This window comes from Saccoglossus kowalevskii, chromosome 15 (genome assembly GCF_978046115.1).
Source record: "Saccoglossus kowalevskii chromosome 15, keSacKowa6.1, whole genome shotgun sequence".
In the NCBI taxonomy this organism is placed as follows: Eukaryota; Metazoa; Hemichordata; class Enteropneusta; family Harrimaniidae; genus Saccoglossus; species Saccoglossus kowalevskii.
Window position 1 is genome coordinate 18,785,531 of NC_140655.1, and position 20,007 is coordinate 18,805,537.

The 20,007-nt window shown below is 36.4% G+C and overlaps 1 protein-coding gene across 1 annotated transcript in view; it reads right to left on the reverse strand.

Moving 5' to 3' along the window:
• Positions 1-691: 691 nt before the first annotated feature.
• The window catches only part of LOC102800566 (uncharacterized), a 35,114-nt gene continuing 15,798 nt past the window's right edge, over positions 692-20,007 (reverse strand). The window contains exons 3-6 of the mRNA XM_006811967.3: positions 6,394-6,579; positions 5,625-5,963; positions 5,145-5,240; positions 692-3,881 (exon numbers count right to left, since the gene is read on the reverse strand). Of these exons, the coding sequence (XP_006812030.2) occupies positions 2,155-3,881; positions 5,145-5,240; positions 5,625-5,963; positions 6,394-6,579 (2,348 nt within the window). The 3' untranslated portion in view covers positions 692-2,154. The remainder of the gene's footprint in view (positions 3,882-5,144; positions 5,241-5,624; positions 5,964-6,393; positions 6,580-20,007) is intronic.

Sequence of the window (20,007 nt, forward strand, 5' to 3'; positions counted from 1 at the left end):
TTTTACCAAAAATGACAAAAATATTCACCAAAATTAGAGAATTAAAGATATCATTACAAAATGAACAAATCTGAGAGAGGTCCACATGTAGTACCTATATATGTAATATCAAAGCAATTGGACTTGCGGTTTTTAACAAGAAGTCGAAAATTTCACTTTTTACCAAAAATATTCACCAAAATTAGAGAATTAAAGATATCATTACAAAATGAACAAATCTGAGAGAGGTCCACATGTAGTACCTATATATGTAATATCAAAGCAATTGGACTTGCGGTTTTTAACAAGAAGTCAAAAATATCACTTTTTACCAAAAATATTCACCAAAATTAGAGAATTGAAGATATCATCATGAAATGAACAAATCTGAGAGAGGTCTACCCAAGGTACATATACACCAAGTATCAAAGCATTCAGGCTTGTAGTTTTCAAGAAGAAGTCGAAAAAGTAAAACATTGACACGGATGACGACGGACAATCACTCATATGATAAGCTCCGCTCAACAAAGTCGACAGCGGAGCTAAAAAAAACTGCCCTTCATTTATGAGCAAGATTTTTGTATTTATATAAGCGACATTTAACTGGTATCCTGAATTTGAGTTGTCATACCAACATATACGAGTCAATGCTAACCCACTTATAAGATTGTGCCTGATTGGCTAGCTCAATCTAACACCCAGACCAATCAGAGAGCAGCTTGTTTGTTGGCAGGTTTTATTCGATGTATCAAATTCTGCCTGTGGTACTTTACAAATGGCTGATGAGCATTTACAAATACTAAAGTTTGACAAAACTGTGGATACAGCCAATGAGATGTCACATGGTGACACACTGTGTTTAGATGAACAGTATAAAATGTGTCCAGCACAATGTAGAACAGGGCAAGTGTTAATATTATTAATGGCCATAGAAAAATATATATTATAAGACAGACACAAAGAGATGAATGTACAGACAGATGGACACATGTTCACAAATACAGACTGACGCAGGCTCGACACACAAACAGATGTACAGACAGTGTAAGCTGAATAAACTCTCCTATCTGAGGCAAAGTTGTAAAATATTAACAGAAAAACCCCTTTTATCCACAAGTAAACAAAAAAGATTATAGAGCCTTAATTGTGTACCAGAGTTACATTAAAGGGTGGTAGTTGTTGCGTAGCATGTGTTCAAATTTCATGTAAATATATATTTACATGCGCTGTGTATGTCGCTAGGAGTCCCATATCAGGCACGACACAGTGGGGTGCTGTTGCACCCTTTAATTTAAAATACAAAATACACAAACTTAACACTGTTATTGAATATCTCAAAGTGGAATGTCAGAAGATATTAAAGGATTAGAAAAAATAAAATCTTATCTATATAAAAATAATACTTTGAAATATATTTATTACGTTTTTATATCAGTTCAATGCAACTGTTGTCATGTTTTCATACATAAATAAATAAATTTAGATTAATTAAATATATATCTTGGTTCACAATTACTACCGTTGCATAGAACTTTCATGAGAACACATGTCATGAGAACAACGATCTCATGAGGATGATGTCATGACAACAATGATGACGTCATGTGGATGCTGTCATGACAACAATGATGTCATGAAGATGCTGCCATGACAACAATGAAGATGATGTCATGCTATGAGAATGATATATAAAAACTATTATGATGTCAAAAAACATATGATGATGAATGATGCAATATTTAGTATGGTAGTTTTCTCTGAAATAATAGGTTTATGATTTCTCCATTCTGAAAACTACTTATGATATAGAATTTGTCTGGGGAGACCTACTAGACATGATCATTGACAGACATGTGCTATTTAAGTCTCATAACAAGTACATGTACTATATTATAATTATGATACAATATATAGCAGGGTTTATGTCATATACAGAAATAATTAACCCACTCAATACCACTATTTTTCCCAACAAAATATTTGTGCAAAAACTTTTATATTTCTTTTGTATAATTTCCTTGTTAATTTTTGACCAAACGGACATAATTTCCTAATGGCTACATCTATTTATCAATATTCATAAAAAAGTACTGACAAAATTATGCAAGATAATTTAGTGAATTGTGACAAGAGTTTACTTCAATGGATTAAATAATTCTTGGATAAAAATTTGCTTTAAATCCAACTTTGTTTCAATTTAGTGATCGTAGGACTTTCAAGTGTATTTTCGTTGGTGGAATCATCATCTGCATTTGTTAGCTCTTTAGGTAGACTCTGAGAGATTGCTGGAGATTTTAGCGGTGTTCTTGGAACAAAAAATGGATCTGATTCATCCATTGTATCAACACGTACAGGATACCCAGGGAGAGCTGGATGTGGTTCATTTGCCGTCCTTTGGAACATCTGCAACTTGAATTCTGGAGTGGTGAGTTTATCCTTCAAATTAGGGTCAAGTATTTCATCATTTTCTGGCAAGTTTAAAATTTGGCAGCCAGCTTTTTTTTCCATGTCAGGTAATTGTGTATTTTGTGTTTCATGAGAATGCACACTATCATTCAGATCATTTGGGGAAACATATGATAATTTTGTGAAATTTTTTTTCTGGGTTGGATTTTGTTTCATACATGTACCTGGATGATTTAATGAGTAACTTGTGGAGTCTGATTGGGAAAATTCCTGAGAAGTTGGGTAGTCTTTTATTTTTTTCCCGTATGGGCTGATAGTTTTATAAGCGACTAGTTCAGGTGTGTTGGTACCTGAAAACTGTAAGCCAGTTTTGGTATTAGCAATTGCAGTCTGGTCTGTTCGTGTCTTCCGCATTGGAGGTGTTTTTTTTGGTGAGCTTTCATTGATGTGATGAATCAACATTGATGGTGTCCCATTACTTTTAAACTCAACACTGTGAGGTGGGACATTATTATCTGCAGTCGCTGCATCGTTAGTATCAGAGGATCCTGATGATGTACCTGAATGAACTTGCACTTGTACCACCTGATTCCTGACCCCTACAACATACCCTGGTTTGGGAGAAACTCTACCACGTCTAGAACCCATAACTTCCTCTTCATCAAGGTCATCATCAGATGGCACCAATTCTGGGCACTTCTCTGCAACATTACAAACATCAGTGGAAAATAACATATTTTCATGATTACTCTGAATAGTAATCTTCTCAAGTTCATCGTCAGATACGTACAACCCCGGCACATCAATCACTGTCAACTCTGGATGTTTTTTATCCTTTCGTTCATCCGCAATTACCGACACCCCCTCAAATTCTGGAATCAACCTCTCATCCTTCGGCATTTCAATTACAATTGACGGTATACTCTCCGCTGAATGACATCTCACTTCTCGTAGATTTCCTTCGCTGGAAGCCCTCTGTGCATCATCTTCATCAACAGCTAAACTCTGGAGCGATTTCTTTCTAAGATTTGGATCGCTTGCCGTAATATTGCTATACAGTCCTTGATTCACAATTATTAGATCACTGGAGTAAAGATGGAGATTACTAGGAATTGTTGGATTAATACACGACGTCAATTTGAACTTCTCGCGTTTAAGTTTCTTCACAGCGGCACTCATCGATATTTGGCAATTAGCGATTGTAAAGCTACGATTGCTGAATTTCTGTTTGACACACACGCTAAGATGTATAGTTCTTGATTCAATTACGTCTTTGTTTATTTTCTTATAATCTAATGGACGGGTAAACTTAAATTTGGATGGCTGGAATATTGCTTTATGACTATCCTTTCGTTTTTTCTTAACTGTTACTATGGTTTGTTTTGAGCGCTCGGCTTCTTCAACTTTGACCTCTTCTGTTCTTCTCTTTGTTTCCCGTTTCTTGTCAGGTAGAAGGTAACTTTTCACGTAAATCCTACTTATCATGGAAGCTTCAACTTAACAAAAAAACAAAAAAAAAAACATCAGTGCTGTATATTTGTCAACAAAATGGTCACTACTATACTTTTATGCATTCCCCCTAAATGGTTCCACATCCTGCTACTTTAGGGGGTATTGTTACCCAATGATAGCTATAATTTCCATTACATAAGCTAATGTTTGTTATATTTAACTGTTTCTGAAATTCAGTCACATTTTGGGGGTAAATAATTGAGCATGACACATGGGATACATCACATGGGACCCATAACAAAGGCAATGAGTTGTTTACACCTCACGACGCAAATATCAAACACGAATCGCTGCATACAAACACGTAGGTGTAGGCCTGGGTGTTGTAAGACTGATTTACATTCAGCTGCACACTCAATACCGTCATAGATCCCAATAAAGCAAAATGAGGTGGATGTGCAGCGAATTGATGTGCGCTACTTTGGATAAAACACAATATAATAACTAACAGAACTTCGGCCATCATTCATTAAAACAAAGTGGCTGCCAGTCGGCCATTTTGAATTCAATTTGAATAATAAAATGATGAGCATCAAGGTCCCATAATGTCCAATGTATGTAGCAAGTTTGAACAAAATTCATCCATAAATGCTTGATTCTGATGATTTTTCAGCACAAAAATGGCCACCATTCAGCCATCTTGAATCAGATCGTGCATATGTATAATATCATGTATGATGTATGTGTGAAGTTTGAATGTAATCAGTCTAGGCATGTCTAATATATAGGTCCAGACACACGCACAGATGCACAGACAAACAGACGTCAATTCATAAGACCCCTGTTTTCGAACTGCGTTCAAACTGAGACTTATAATGCCCACTCTGACAAGTGTTGAGTCTAGAGCCACATAAAAGTTTGCAGCAACTAATTCATGTTAGGTAATTGTCTCATGTGGTGTATACAACGCCATGGATCCAAGGATATCATTGCATGGACCTGACATTGAACAAGACATTATGTGAAGTCACTTTAACCTTTTCACCACCGTTTCACTCTTTTCATCACAATTTCACAAAATAGTCCCACTTAGAGTTTGCATTTTTCTTCAGAAGATTGGGACAAAAATAACCAAATTTGTTGAGTAAAAACTAAAAATTGACTCAAATTGTGTCTGTTGGCTCCAAAATTATGGTTCATTTCCAGAAATATTGAAGAATTTAAGAAAAAATTGCAGAAAAATTTGGCGATAAATTCTGGAGATGGAAAGGTTAATCCAATGAATGTTATAATATTTTGATACTTACCTGGTGGAAGCAAGATGTCTTCAAGCTGCCAAACCCTTATTTTGAAGATTTGTGTCTTTGAATTATATTCAAATGATAACAGTAACACACCGGCATCTGTAAATAAAAAAAATAATTATTTTACTCTGATAGAATTTACTCGCCAACAAAAACAAACAAAATGTTTAGTTTTATTGATTCACCATTCTCTGATTTTGATCCAGCACAATGACATCGACATTATTTCACGGGCTGCATGCAAATTAAAAGCATGTAGTACAACCAATATGAACAGTGTAAGAATGTATTAAAGCGGGGGAGTCGTTACCTGTGCATGCGTCAGATGGCCATAGCGTGTCACTGTTTACGAACAAGCGTCTACCCATGAGCTTTTGCGTTCTTAGCATGTGTTGTTATTGTCGCTTGGGACCCTCCCACTTTAAGCGTGCATATGGACTGTCAGATAAATTTGAATAATGCCATTATTAGTTTTCAACTTACTCGGTTCTAATATATCTTGTACGATTTCAGGATTTATAGAATCTAAGCACGCCAATCTATGCTCAGATTTGACCTCATCTGTAAGGTCAGCTTCCTTGTTAATCTCCTCAGATTTCTCTGACACAGTCTCATCGTTTCGGTCCTCAATTTTTGGCGCAGGTAAAACCATACTGCTGATAACCTCAATTTCTTCCCACGCTTTCTTTGACGTTTGATGTTCTATCTTAGTATTCGTTTCTTCTTTTCCTTGAAGAACTCTGCTCCGATTATAGTTTTCTGTTTCCTGTATTATCTCTTTTCTGGCATCTTTCGGAGATAAGCGCATTAATTTACGCACCCCTAAAATCAGAGAAGCATGTAACGAAGTGTTAAAGCAATAAAAAATGACCCACTGTTTATATTACTGTCAGTGCCAGTACTCCACACAATATTGCAATTTTAAATATGATTCACATAATTGACACTCTGCTTCAATTGAGAAATTAAGAAAAACAGTTTTGTTAGCCAGGTTGTAACTAGGTACATGTAGGTATGACTGACACTAACCAAGCTGGTAAGCCAGGTAGGTTCCAAAGCTTGTAGCTATATTGATAACAGGATTGTGAGGCAGACTGGTAGCCAGATTGATAACCAGACTGTTAGGAAATCTGGTAGCTAGCTTGGTAACAAGATTGTTAGCCAGATTAGCAATCAGATTGTTAGGCAGTCTAATCTGATTATAGCCATATAAGTAAAATGGCATCAAAAACCTGAAACACTTTCTACTCACTTTGTTTATCAAGGATTTGTTTACATTTTCCTACAGCAACATCTAAACAGTTCAAGCCATCATCATTTTTGACATCATATTGACCACCGGCATCTATCAAAGCAGTTAGACAGTCTACATAGCCTTCCTGTGCTGCATAATGTACTGCTGTACAACCATGTAATTCATCCTGTGCATTTGGATCTCCTAAAACAGAGGACATCAAATCTGAAGTGTTGTTGCTGGAGAGCTGAACAGATCTTAAAGGTGAAAAGTTGCTCTAGTTCAGAGAACACTAAATATGAAGTGTAGATGTATATATCAATCAGAGAAGTCTAAATAAGACTTTTATATACTGTAAAAATGACTAATTGTCACTGGGGTTTAAATTTCACTGATTTACCATTTCAGACATATTCAGTGGGTTTTAAATTCACGGTTTTATCATTTAGACAATGTGTTCTATGCTAAATTTTACATATTCACTGAGTTTTAATTTAGCGCATTTTCCAGTCAGCGAATTAAGCCAAATTAAAACCCAGTGAATAATTAACCCCTTTACAGTACCAAAATGAAAATGCCATATTTAGTGCCCTCTAGTGGTTTGGATAGCCCAGTAGTAACGTAGACCACATTTCCAGTATCACCATATCCAGTAAGTACGCAAATGCTAAACAACATACAAGAAAACTTCGGGTGATTTGGGAATCCCTGGTGATGAAAAAATTGTTCTGACTTTTTTTTTAAATCAGCAACATAAATTTATTTAAATTTAAATTTAAATCTAAAGTATACTTCACACTCACATTGAAGAAGTTACAGTTAGACCCTCTCACTCTTTCAGGCCATAGAAGTAGGTGATTTTTTGTTCAACTGCAAGATCTCGCGAGTTGCGTGAAAGACGTGCACAAAGCATCTGCCACAAAAATCAAACGATTTGATTTTGAACTTGAATTTATTTATTTCTTAGCTCACATCGAAACACCGATCTTTGATAGGGGAATATTGCGTTTGAATACCCTTACTTCATCAAAATTGCCTATCATCAAATGTGTACAGCACATTATTAAGCATGGTAATATCCCCCAAAATACTGTTGTGTTTGTCAAATGCCACGCGATATTTTCTGCCACTGCAACGCTATGACCTTTGTTTTTATGTTTGATTTCATGCGGGATCTCGCATGAACGGAAAATTGTTTATTCTGAATACAGACTGCCCCCAGTAATTTTTGTGAAACCACACATTTTGGGTAGAGTACATGTTGATCAGCATCCAAAACCCAAAACACCAAATGAACAGAGACTACATATATATGTACACTGCAATGAAATAGAAGACGAAACACATCAAAAAAAGAATACAATAAACAACGTGGTATAGCAAATCAACCCTGACTTTCAAAACAGTTTTAAGTATATTATTGAAACATATCAAATAATTATCAGAACTTGGACATTATTAAGTCAGCTGTAAATAAACAACATAATACAACTCAAACTTGAATCAGCCATTTATTGCATCTTTACAAATTTAAATGTTACATTCTTTTCATGGTTTCAGTAAAGCAATACTGTGGAATACTTTATTTTCGCTGGAATTAATTTTCGCTGAAAAGGCTTTTTGGGCGTTTTGCTTGGAATTTATTTTCACTGATTTTTGATGACTTTAATGTGAAATATAGGAAAAAAAGTATATTCGCTGGATTTTATTTTCACGGAATCATCCCTTCAGCGAAAATAGCGAAAATAAATTCCAAGCGAAAATAAAGTATTCTACAGTATTCTATTGTATGGTATGGTCACATGACACAAAGATAGTTTTATGAATGACCTACAGTGTGAGGAGTAATAGACCCCTTTCATAAGTCGAGCGCCCTCAAACACTTCCTGTTTCAGAAGAACTGAAAGAGAGGCCAGTAGGTGTAGAAAATCCACTGTCTCCATAGACAGACACAGCAGCTATCCAGGAAGTACTTTTTTAAGAAACGCTGTGAATTTTGATTTGATTTTTATTTTGACCCAGTGCTAAGCTGACAGATGAAGTCTGCACTATGTTTATTTTGACCCAGTGCTAAGCTGACAGATGAAGTCTGCACTATGTTTATTTTGACCCAGTGCTAAGCTGACAGATGAAGTCTGCACTATGTTTATTTTGACCCAGTGCTAAGCTGACAGATGAAGTCTGCACTATGTTTATTTTGACCCAGTGCTAAGCTGACAGATGAAGTCTGCACTATGTTTATTTTGACCCAGTGCTAAGCTGACAGATGAAGTCTGCACTATGTTTATTTTGACCCAGTGCTAAGCTGACAGATGAAGTCTGCACTATGTTTATTTTGACCCAGTGCTAAGCTGACAGATGAAGTCTGCACTATGTTTATTTTGACCCAGTGCTAAGCTGACTGATGAAGTCTGCACTATGTTTATTTTGAGTGACCCAGTGCTAAGCTGACAGATGAAGTCTGCACTATGTTTATTTTGACCCAGTGCTAAGCTGACAGATGAAGTCTGCACTATGTTTATTTTGACCCAGTGCTAAGCTGACAGATGAAGTCTGCACTATGTTTATTTTGACCCAGTGCTAAGCTGACAGATGAAGTCTGCACTATGTTTATTTTGACCCAGTGCTAAGCTGACAGATGAAGTCTGCACTATGTTTATTTTGACCCAGTGCTAAGCTGACAGATGAAGTCTGCACTATGTTTATTTTGACCCAGTGCTAAGCTGACAGATGAAGTCTGCACTATGTTTATTTTGACCCAGTGCTAAGCTGACAGATGAAGTCTGCACTATGTTTATTTTGACCCAGTGCTAAGCTGACAGATGAAGTCTGCACTATGTTTATTTTGACCCAGTGCTAAGCTGACTGATGAAGTCTGCACTATGTTTATTTTGACCCAGTGCTAAGCTGACAGATGAAGTCTGCACTATGTTTATTTTGACCCAGTGCTAAGCTGACAGATGAAGTCTGCACTATGTTTATTTTGACCCAGTGCTAAGCTGACAGATGAAGTCTGCACTATGTTTATTTTGACCCAGTGCTAAGCTGACAGATGAAGTCTGCACTATGTTTATTTTGACCCAGTGCTAAGCTGACAGATGAAGTCTGCACTATGTTTATTTTGACCCAGTGCTAAGCTGACAGATGAAGTCTGCACTATGTTTATTTTGACCCAGTGCTAAGCTGACAGATGAAGTCTGCACTATGTTTATTTTGACCCAGTGCTAAGCTGACAGATGAAGTCTGCACTATGTTTATTTTGACCCAGTGCTAAGCTGACAGATGAAGTCTGCACTATGTTTATTTTGACCCAGTGCTAAGCTGACAGATGAAGTCTGCACTATGTTTATTTTGACCCAGTGCTAAGCTGACAGATGAAGTCTGCACTATGTTTATTTTGACCCAGTGCTAAGCTGACAGATGAAGTCTGCACTATGTTTATTTTGACCCAGTGCTAAGCTGACAGATGAAGTCTGCACTATGTTTATTTTGACCCAGTGCTAAGCTGACAGATGAAGTCTGCACTATGTTTATTTTGACCCAGTGCTAAGCTGACAGATGAAGTCTGCACTATGTTTATTTTGACCCAGTGCTAAGCTGACAGATGAAGTCTGCACTATGTTTATTTTGACCCAGTGCTAAGCTGACAGATGAAGTCTGCACTATGTTTATTTTGACCCAGTGCTAAGCTGACAGATGAAGTCTGCACTATGTTTATTTTGACCCAGTGCTAAGCTGACTGATGAAGTCTGCACTATGTTTATTTTGACCCAGTGCTAAGCTGACTGATGAAGTCTGCACTATGTTTATTTTGACCCAGTGCTAAGCTGACAGATGAAGTCTGCACTATGTTTATTTTGACCCAGTGCTAAGCTGACTGATGAAGTCTGCACTATGTTTATTTTGACCCAGTGCTAAGCTGACAGATGAAGTCTGCACTATGTTTATTTTGACCCAGTGCTAAGCTGACAGATGAAGTCTGCACTATGTTTATTTTGACCCAGTGCTAAGCTGACAGATGAAGTCTGCACTATGTTTATTTTGACCCAGTGCTAAGCTGACAGATGAAGTCTGCACTATGTTTATTTTGACCCAGTGCTAAGCTGACAGATGAAGTCTGCACTATGTTTATTTTGACCCAGTGCTAAGCTGACAGATGAAGTCTGCACTATGTTTATTTTGACCCAGTGCTAAGCTGACTGATGAAGTCTGCACTATGTTTATTTTGACCCAGTGCTAAGCTGACAGATGAAGTCTGCACTATGTTTATTTTGACCCAGTGCTAAGCTGACAGATGAAGTCTGCACTATGTTTATTTTGACCCAGTGCTAAGCTGACAGATGAAGTCTGCACTATGTTTATTTTGACCCAGTGCTAAGCTGACAGATGAAGTCTGCACTATGTTTATTTTGACCCAGTGCTAAGCTGACAGATGAAGTCTGCACTATGTTTATTTTGACCCAGTGCTAAGCTGACAGATGAAGTCTGCACTATGTTTATTTTGACCCAGTGCTAAGCTGACAGATGAAGTCTGCACTATGTTTATTTTGACCCAGTGCTAAGCTGACAGATGAAGTCTGCACTATGTTTATTTTGACCCAGTGCTAAGCTGACAGATGAAGTCTGCACTATGTTTATTTTGACCCAGTGCTAAGCTGACTGATGAAGTCTGCACTATGTTTATTTTGACCCAGTGCTAAGCTGACAGATGAAGTCTGCACTATGTTTATTTTGACCCAGTGCTAAGCTGACAGATGAAGTCTGCACTATGTTTATTTTGACCCAGTGCTAAGCTGACAGATGAAGTCTGCACTATGTTTATTTTGACCCAGTGCTAAGCTGACAGATGAAGTCTGCACTATGTTTATTTTGACCCAGTGCTAAGCTGACAGATGAAGTCTGCACTATGTTTATTTTGACCCAGTGCTAAGCTGACAGATGAAGTCTGCACTATGTTTATTTTGACCCAGTGCTAAGCTGACAGATGAAGTCTGCACTATGTTTATTTTGACCCAGTGCTAAGCTGACAGATGAAGTCTGCACTATGTTTATTTTGACCCAGTGCTAAGCTGACAGATGAAGTCTGCACTATGTTTATTTTGACCCAGTGCTAAGCTGACAGATGAAGTCTGCACTATGTTTATTTTGACCCAGTGCTAAGCTGACAGATGAAGTCTGCACTATGTTTATTTTGACCCAGTGCTAAGCTGACAGATGAAGTCTGCACTATGTTTATTTTGACCCAGTGCTAAGCTGACAGATGAAGTCTGCACTATGTTTATTTTGACCCAGTGCTAAGCTGACAGATGAAGTCTGCACTATGTTTATTTTGACCCAGTGCTAAGCTGACAGATGAAGTCTGCACTATGTTTATTTTGACCCAGTGCTAAGCTGACAGATGAAGTCTGCACTATGTTTATTTTGACCCAGTGCTAAGCTGACAGATGAAGTCTGCACTATGTTTATTTTGACCCAGTGCTAAGCTGACAGATGAAGTCTGCACTATGTTTATTTTGACCCAGTGCTAAGCTGACTGATGAAGTCTGCACTATGTTTATTTTGACCCAGTGCTAAGCTGACTGATGAAGTCTGCACTATGTTTATTTTGACCCAGTGCTAAGCTGACAGATGAAGTCTGCACTATGTTTATTTTGACCCAGTGCTAAGCTGACTGATGAAGTCTGCACTATGTTTATTTTGACCCAGTGCTAAGCTGACAGATGAAGTCTGCACTATGTTTATTTTGACCCAGTGCTAAGCTGACAGATGAAGTCTGCACTATGTTTATTTTGTATTTAAGGGGAATTAAGATTTGTCTTTCTCTTTGTTGGTGCAAGTGTAAGATACTAGTAATGGCTCAACAGCATACTCTTTTTATCTCAGTGAAATACAAGCTAAAATAAACATTTTCCTTACTAACTACTGCATTACATGTTTACTGCATTACACGTTTACTGCATTACATGTTTACTGCACTACATGTTTACTGCACTACACGTTTACTGCACTACACGTTTACTGCATTACACGTTTACTGCATTACATGTTTACTGCATTACACGTTTACTGCACTACACGTTTACTGCACTACACGTTTACTGCACTACACGTTTACTGCACTACACGTTTACTGCACTACACGTTTACTGCACTACACGTTTACCGCACTACCCGTTTACCGCACTACACGTTTACCGCACTACACGTTTACCGCACGACACGTTTACCGCATTACACGTTTACCGCACTACACGTTTACCGCACTACACGTTTACCGCACTACACGTTTACCGCACTACACGTTTACCGCACTACACGTTTACTGCACTACACGTTTACTGCACTACACGTTTACTGCACTACACGTTTACTGCACTACACGTTTACTGCACTACACGTTTACTGCATTACACGTTTACTGCACTACACGTTTACTGCACTACACGTTTACTGCATTACACGTTTACTGCACTACACGTTTACTGCACTACACGTTTACTGCATTACACGTTTACTGCACTACACGTTTTCTGCACTACACATTTACTGCTAAATGATTCATGTCTCTTGCAAGCTAAACATCCATTTTTAAAAATAATTATGATATCTACTTCCAGGAGATTTTGTATTTGATAATGATATGAATAAAATGTATTCGTTTGTCTTAGTCTGTCATTGTCGGCATTCCCAGCGGTACAGAATTCTCTAATTTCAGAAGCCATGTTTTTAATAACATTGCTTTGGTGGCGCCTAGTTACCCATCATGTCATTGGACAGTATTCTGGGCATTTAATTGATATTATCAAATCGGAAAACGTTTTCCAAAACTCAAACTCCTACTAACCAGGGATGTGAGTATAATTAATCATTAATTATATATAATTATATTATTATATATAATTATTATAATTATATTATATTGATAATTAAGCATTATAGCCTCCATTTTTTTTTTGCATTAACCTGAGGTAATTTTAACATTTGCGTTTTCTATATTTTGGATCCAAGTTTCATGCTTTCTTCTTTAAGATGCTATCAAGAACCTCACCTTCACTGCTAAGAATTTTTGCAATTTAACAATTTTATAACATTCTTGACGACAAAATTTGTGGAAAGACGCAAACAAGTCGTATGACCCCAGAGACATTTTCACCGCTACAAAATTTCAAGATTTTCACTGAGTATCAATTCATATTTAACAAAAATTTGTTATTTATGAAATTAAAATGATTAACATTACAATCCCTATCTTTATGTTACAAGTGCAGATCAAATTACAAAATAAATATGCAAAATGTTTCAAATATATTGCTCATGATTTTTAACTAATGAGAAATTATGTCCATTTGTGGCCCAAAATTATAAAAACATTCACAAAAATGTGTAAAACTATATTTTGCATAAAGAGTTAAGCTGCCATTTGTCCGCATTTAATCTGTTTCACATGATGAATATTGTTCGTAGCATCCATTGTTCCCCAGACCTATGTAACCATGATATGGTATTTGCAAACGTAGACACGATGATGAGAGCGATTGGAGCATATTCAATCAAAACTTAATTTTTTTCATGGTCTGACAAATAAAACAAAAAAGGACCTCCTATCAATAGGTTCTTGACATGGTGAACCCCCTAGACTATGACAATGTCTTACATTAGAGTCCCTCAGGCTATCCAAATCTGGGTAAACACAAAACTTTTAAAATTTAAGAATAGATGTTTGTTTTTCACTACAGTATACATAATTTGGTACTGTAAATATATGTCAAATCAGTATTTGCTGATTTCTTTGAAAATAAAAAAACTAATAGTTGAATCACATGCAAACATTTTTTTTAAGCTTCTGACACAAATACCGTTATCACAATACTGGTACAGGTAATAGCAATGAAGCGCCTATGCATCAATTGACATAATTATGAACAAATAAAATCACTTCACAAGCTTATACATGTACAAGGTGTAGCTGTCAACTGAGTTAATGTTTTGCTGTTTTCTCGACCTTATCTGTTTTCACTGGCTCTTTAATCAGTGTTCAACAGCAGCTCATGCTGTGACCATAAAAATACATTACATGGTGCATGTTTAAGCAACATAGAACATTCAGCAACATACATGTCACTTCACCCCAATACTATTTTTACCGGGAATACATGGAAGCCTTTTTATAGAATTTTATGGTTTTGCGAATGAGTTTATTGGTACTTGCAGCATGCAGCAATGTTATAAGGTCAATTTGTAGATGACACTTGTATTAAAAACAAATTAGTTTATGTAGAAAACAAAAATATCGGTAATTTTAAATTTTTCTCCAGTTGGGTTACTAAATTTTGAAAATGGTTACAAGAATTAGAAATCTGTGTGCCTAAAACCACCGTCACATTAGTAGAAATTTTAGTAAATTTTAGTAATTTCTGATCAAATGTTCTATGAAATATTACAAAACTGATTACTGTTAGAGACATGTATAATGTATTTTGTGCTCAGCTACCAGTGAGATAGCAACATTAGTATGTCTAGTCGAACTGCCCATTAAACAAATGTCCCCATTATTAATTCATCTAAGTGCTGTGTGATCGACTATTCAAACCATCAATTATGCTAACGAATTAAAGTAACTTAGCAACAGATAATATAGGTTCGTCTGCTGATGACAAATAAAAGAATGTAAAAAAACTAGTTGAGGTCTAAGCCTCCGCAATGATACTAGGTTTTTTGTTAACAAGAAAATCTACTTTCCTACCTATATATGTATCAGTACTTACCGTTAAAATCATATTATAAACCGCAGTTTATATTACAATGTATCAAATACAAAATTGGGATCAACAGCTCAAGTTCGGGGTGCGGTTTATATTAGGGACATATTGCAATCACTAAATGGGCGTGGTCATTTTTTCCCACATCACTTGCACAAAACAAACAAAACACCGTACAATCTTTTGAATATAAGCTAACTCCAATTTAGATGTCAGGGAAGAGTGATAAGCGTCACGTCACAAAAAAACTGTTCACATGAAAAAACAATACTCAGTATATTTAATGTAATATGCATATACTTTTCTAATTTTCTTCGTAACGGAAAGTATATTCTGACAGGAGTTTCAAATAAAAACAAACATTAATGCATTGCTTAGTAGAAAATGATCATGGTACGGCACTAAAAAAGTACGGTACCGTGGGTACGGTAACTCAATCCGACCATGCTTCGGCTCACAAGTGAATAACTTACTTGTTTTCGAACTGTTGAAATTGTTGATTATTACTCAGTAGTGATTATAATAGCGTACGAAAAATAAATTCGTTGAATTGTTATCAAATACAAGTAAAATTCAACTTAGTTTCACCATAAGCAAATTATTTCAGTCACATGTAAACAATCGATGCGACACAACTTCCGCTATGTAGTTTGAATGCACACGAGACAGTACTTGACCGGGTAGGTCAAGTCGCTAATTAACCAATCAAAATGCTGGATGGTGCCCACGTGTTCAAATTACCTTAGTTCATTTAAATATGTTAATGACAGGTCATCGACTTCATGGTGAACAAAACCCGAAAGCGATTTACCGATAATGCAGTGCGATCTTTTGGCTTTGATTTCCATGGGAAAACGACATGACTTTTTTTTAAATCACAAAATTAGTTGTTTTCGAAAGATAAACTGAGCATTGAAAAAGAATTTAACAGTTTTTCGGTGAGAACAGCTCATTGTCGAAAACTTGCGACACACGGACGTATTCATAAGGAGTATTGACAAACGTTGTCACAAGACAAAAGCAGTTTCACTGCGTGTTTGACATCCTAACACTGAACAATAAAGAGGTGTGAATATTTTTAGGCACGTTGTCGAAACAAATGAATAGGATTAGGAACAATGTACCAGCTGGTCGAAACAAAGTCGGTCACGGTCTTGTTGAATTGGAAGTGCGGTTAGTAATAGGTACTTTTCATGTTTTCAATTTTTGTTGAGAACTCTTTAACACTGAAGCCGAAATCAGGGGTGCGGTTACTATTAGGTATGCGGTTTATAATAGGATTTTAACGGTAGTGAGGAAATGATGAAACTGAATACCAAATTTCTCAATTCTCGAGTGTGCGCAGGTGACAACCCCCTCACTTTAAAATGATCCAGTATAGAATACACAGTTTACATGTGCTTTTATTGGGGATGTGCATCTTTATTGCGGATGTGCATCTAATACGATATTTTTATTCCTTGACATTTTCTCTGAGACAGGTCAGATGCTGATTTAAGTTAACCCTTTGGGCACAATAATTCTTCCCACCAATTTTTGGTACAATTACTACCTATTTTTACATTCTTTTCGATATATTTAGATAATTTCCTATTGTGCAAGTGTGAGTACAAAATTAAGAGGCCAACATAAATAAGATGAAAGTTAACGATCAAAGGACAGCGCAACTTTTAATGTAGGACAACATAACATTTCAAGTACTATATGTGGTAGCACATGTCTATGGTTTGCAAGCGGTACACATGCGCAGTGACTGGTTGGCAGTAGCCGGTCGTTCACACCGAAATATAAAATAAATGTAATGACATTGTTTGCTGCTTCTGTTATAATTGTAAATGCATTAATTATTCATCTGGTTTTAATTTCACTATGTTCACTGATAAGTGATATCCACTAAGGGGTGATCTCATATTCAAACATGCGGGTCAAACCTACGAAAACCCAAACCGCCCTAAACTGCTCGAAAAAAAACCAGTTTTGCGGTTTGGAAGTTTAAACAATAGACAGTGCGGTTCAGGACGACCGCACGAATTTGCATAAAAACTGCGGTTCGAACCGATCTCATTCACACCTCATTCAAGCTGTTGTTTATTTTTAGGATTGACAGAGTTTACATTGCTTTTTGAAGACTAGATAGTTGTCTTTAAAATGTGTCGATTTATTGGTGTACAGTAGTCATTTTACCGTGTGTCGATGAACAGCGTGCTGAATAAATTGTTTTGTTTTGATAAACTGATATGCTCGAGTCGCAAATTGAGGACGTGAATCAGACTTTTCATTGGGCTGGACAATTGATATGTGTCTCTGACAGCTAATAAGTATCAGAATACGAACATTTGTTGATACAAAGTTGCACTTGAGACTTACGCTACTATGTTCAAGATTTTACTACTGTTGCGCGTTCAATTTTTCGAACAGTTCTTTCAGAGTGCGACATCGCAAAATCCGGAAAAACAAATGCAGCGTACGCCATGAAAATTTAATTCGATTTGCTGCATAACGGTTAATTGCAATTTTTCTTATTCAATTGCCAGTGACACAGTGATAGAGGGACTGTGGTTTTCAGATGCCTTCGTAGAAAACAATGTTGCCATTATCGATTTAATACTTTCATCATATTTAGATAACTCGCAGCCTCACAGACTTTACAAACTTAACCAAAAAATGTGTTCTATGAATTTATGAACTGACATGGGCACAAAACTGACCGTACTTGTTGCGGACAAAATGTACCAGTTCGCTCCATGGTTAAACATATTTTAGTGACTATGCCAAATATATATAACGTAAGTAATTTATCCTAAGAAGCTGCTCATTAAAATTCTAGTGCATTTTTTCCCTGTTCTGTTTCAAACATTAATTCACCATATATATCACAATAGAGAGGGTTCTATGGTATCACTTGATTCACATTCAATGACAAAATATAACAAACCATCACGTTTGTAATTAGTTCCAGATAAATTGAATAACAATAACAATTGTATTGACTTGTACCAAAATGTAAGTTGTGGGAAACTGATTATTATTACCAATCACAGAAATAAATAAATATAATTTTCATCACACTTATAAATGACATGATGTAAATAGATTTGTGAAACAAATGCAAGTTTGTTTTTTATTAGCATTTACATGTACAAGACTTGCAAAGAAAAGAAATAGCTGCTGTTATTCTTAACACTTCAAAATATAACACTCAGTATGAACATGGAGCTCCATAGTATACATCTTATTTATTTTCCTACTGAAACAAGGCTGAAACAGTATTGTAAGAAAAACCCTGGGTTTCCCTAGGTCTGTCTTCTTTGTTCTCTGTTGTTTGTTTTCAGTGGGGGCGTTAATGGGCTGTTAATCCAGAGGTTAGGTTCAAACCTACTACTAATTTGCATATTGTAGGTCTAGTAGGTCTGAATAGGGCACGCCGGGTTAACCCAGGTTTGACCCAGGTGTTTGAATATGAGATCACCCCTAAATTAAATCTACGCGAGCGTGAACACGAAAACTCAGTTTTTCTTTGACAAATTTGTAAAATTAAAACACAGTGATTATTAATAAAATTTAATGTCAGTGAAAATAAATGGTTTTTCAGTATGAATGACATTAGTATGCTGGTTGGCAAAAAATGTAAATACATGACGTCACAGTATGACGGCAGCGGACCTGACCTGTTTAGTTTACAGTGAGACAGAATTAACCTAAAGTGATATGTCACAAAATATGAATTTAATAATCTAATAATCACTTGTCTTCAATACAAGTGCCATTGTTGATATAACAAGAACAAATCAAAGAAAGCTTAGAAAGAATTCCCGTGTGCTGAGAGTATTGAAGACACATTAAAAATTAATTAAAAATTACTTGTACTTAAGATATTGATGGAATAGCTGAAATCTAATTATGTAAATCAGGTAACTGATAAGAACAGATTTGAGTGTGAAACTAATAAGGCCTGCGTAATGTACAGTACTTATCCGGGTAAGAGCCCATGCCTGGGCAAACGCCCACCCCCCACTTTTGACACAATAAAGAAGTTGAGGTCATATCCGGGCACACGCCCAGGGGGTCTTTTTCTACACAAAAAAAATCAAAAAAAAAAACTGTTTTCTATTCGTTGACTGTGGTTGTATTAACAGTTGACTTTCTTGAAGTCTGTCGTGATACTTATAAAAATTGTTAATTGCGTAAAACAAGGGGTGAACGCAAAATAGCTGTGACAGCTTTCTGCCTTCAGGGCAGCGCGTTCACCACTGATTTTTTTCAGAATCATAACAGTCAGCAAGTCTATAAAAATATATATTTTAAAGCAGAAACGGTAGTTCTCTTTTTGAAATATGTCGTGGCCGGCCGTTTGGTTTGTGCTTCCTTGGAAACGATTCAAGCAAATCATATAAGGAGAGCCGCTAAGCAAGTGTCACCTTCGTTCGGCTTTAGCGTCGTCGACAATGAAACCAATGTTTCAATATTGTAGCAACCCGTACCTGGGAGAGTGGTTGAAATCACGTTAGGTTTTGGCTTTATACAATATTTTGTAGCAGCTTGCGAATCCATAACTGGGGCTAGCAATTTTGCAATGTCACGCCAAAGACCGCCAACTTTTTTACCATCTTTCATCACCGCTATTGCATTTCTGTCATGAAAACTATTCTACTGTCGTTGGATAGAAAAAAAACTTTCAAACAGCTATGAATTTTTATAATTTTTACTGTGTAAATTTGTAAATTATTATTGATCTTGTATGACGGTTGATTCGTAATTTGTCGAGACCGGAAATCATTTTACGCAGTTTAACTCCTGACATTTTAATTTATTTTGAGTTCACGCGTATTGTTGGCGGGAAAATCCTAATTCAAATGATTCCTCACTGTCGATT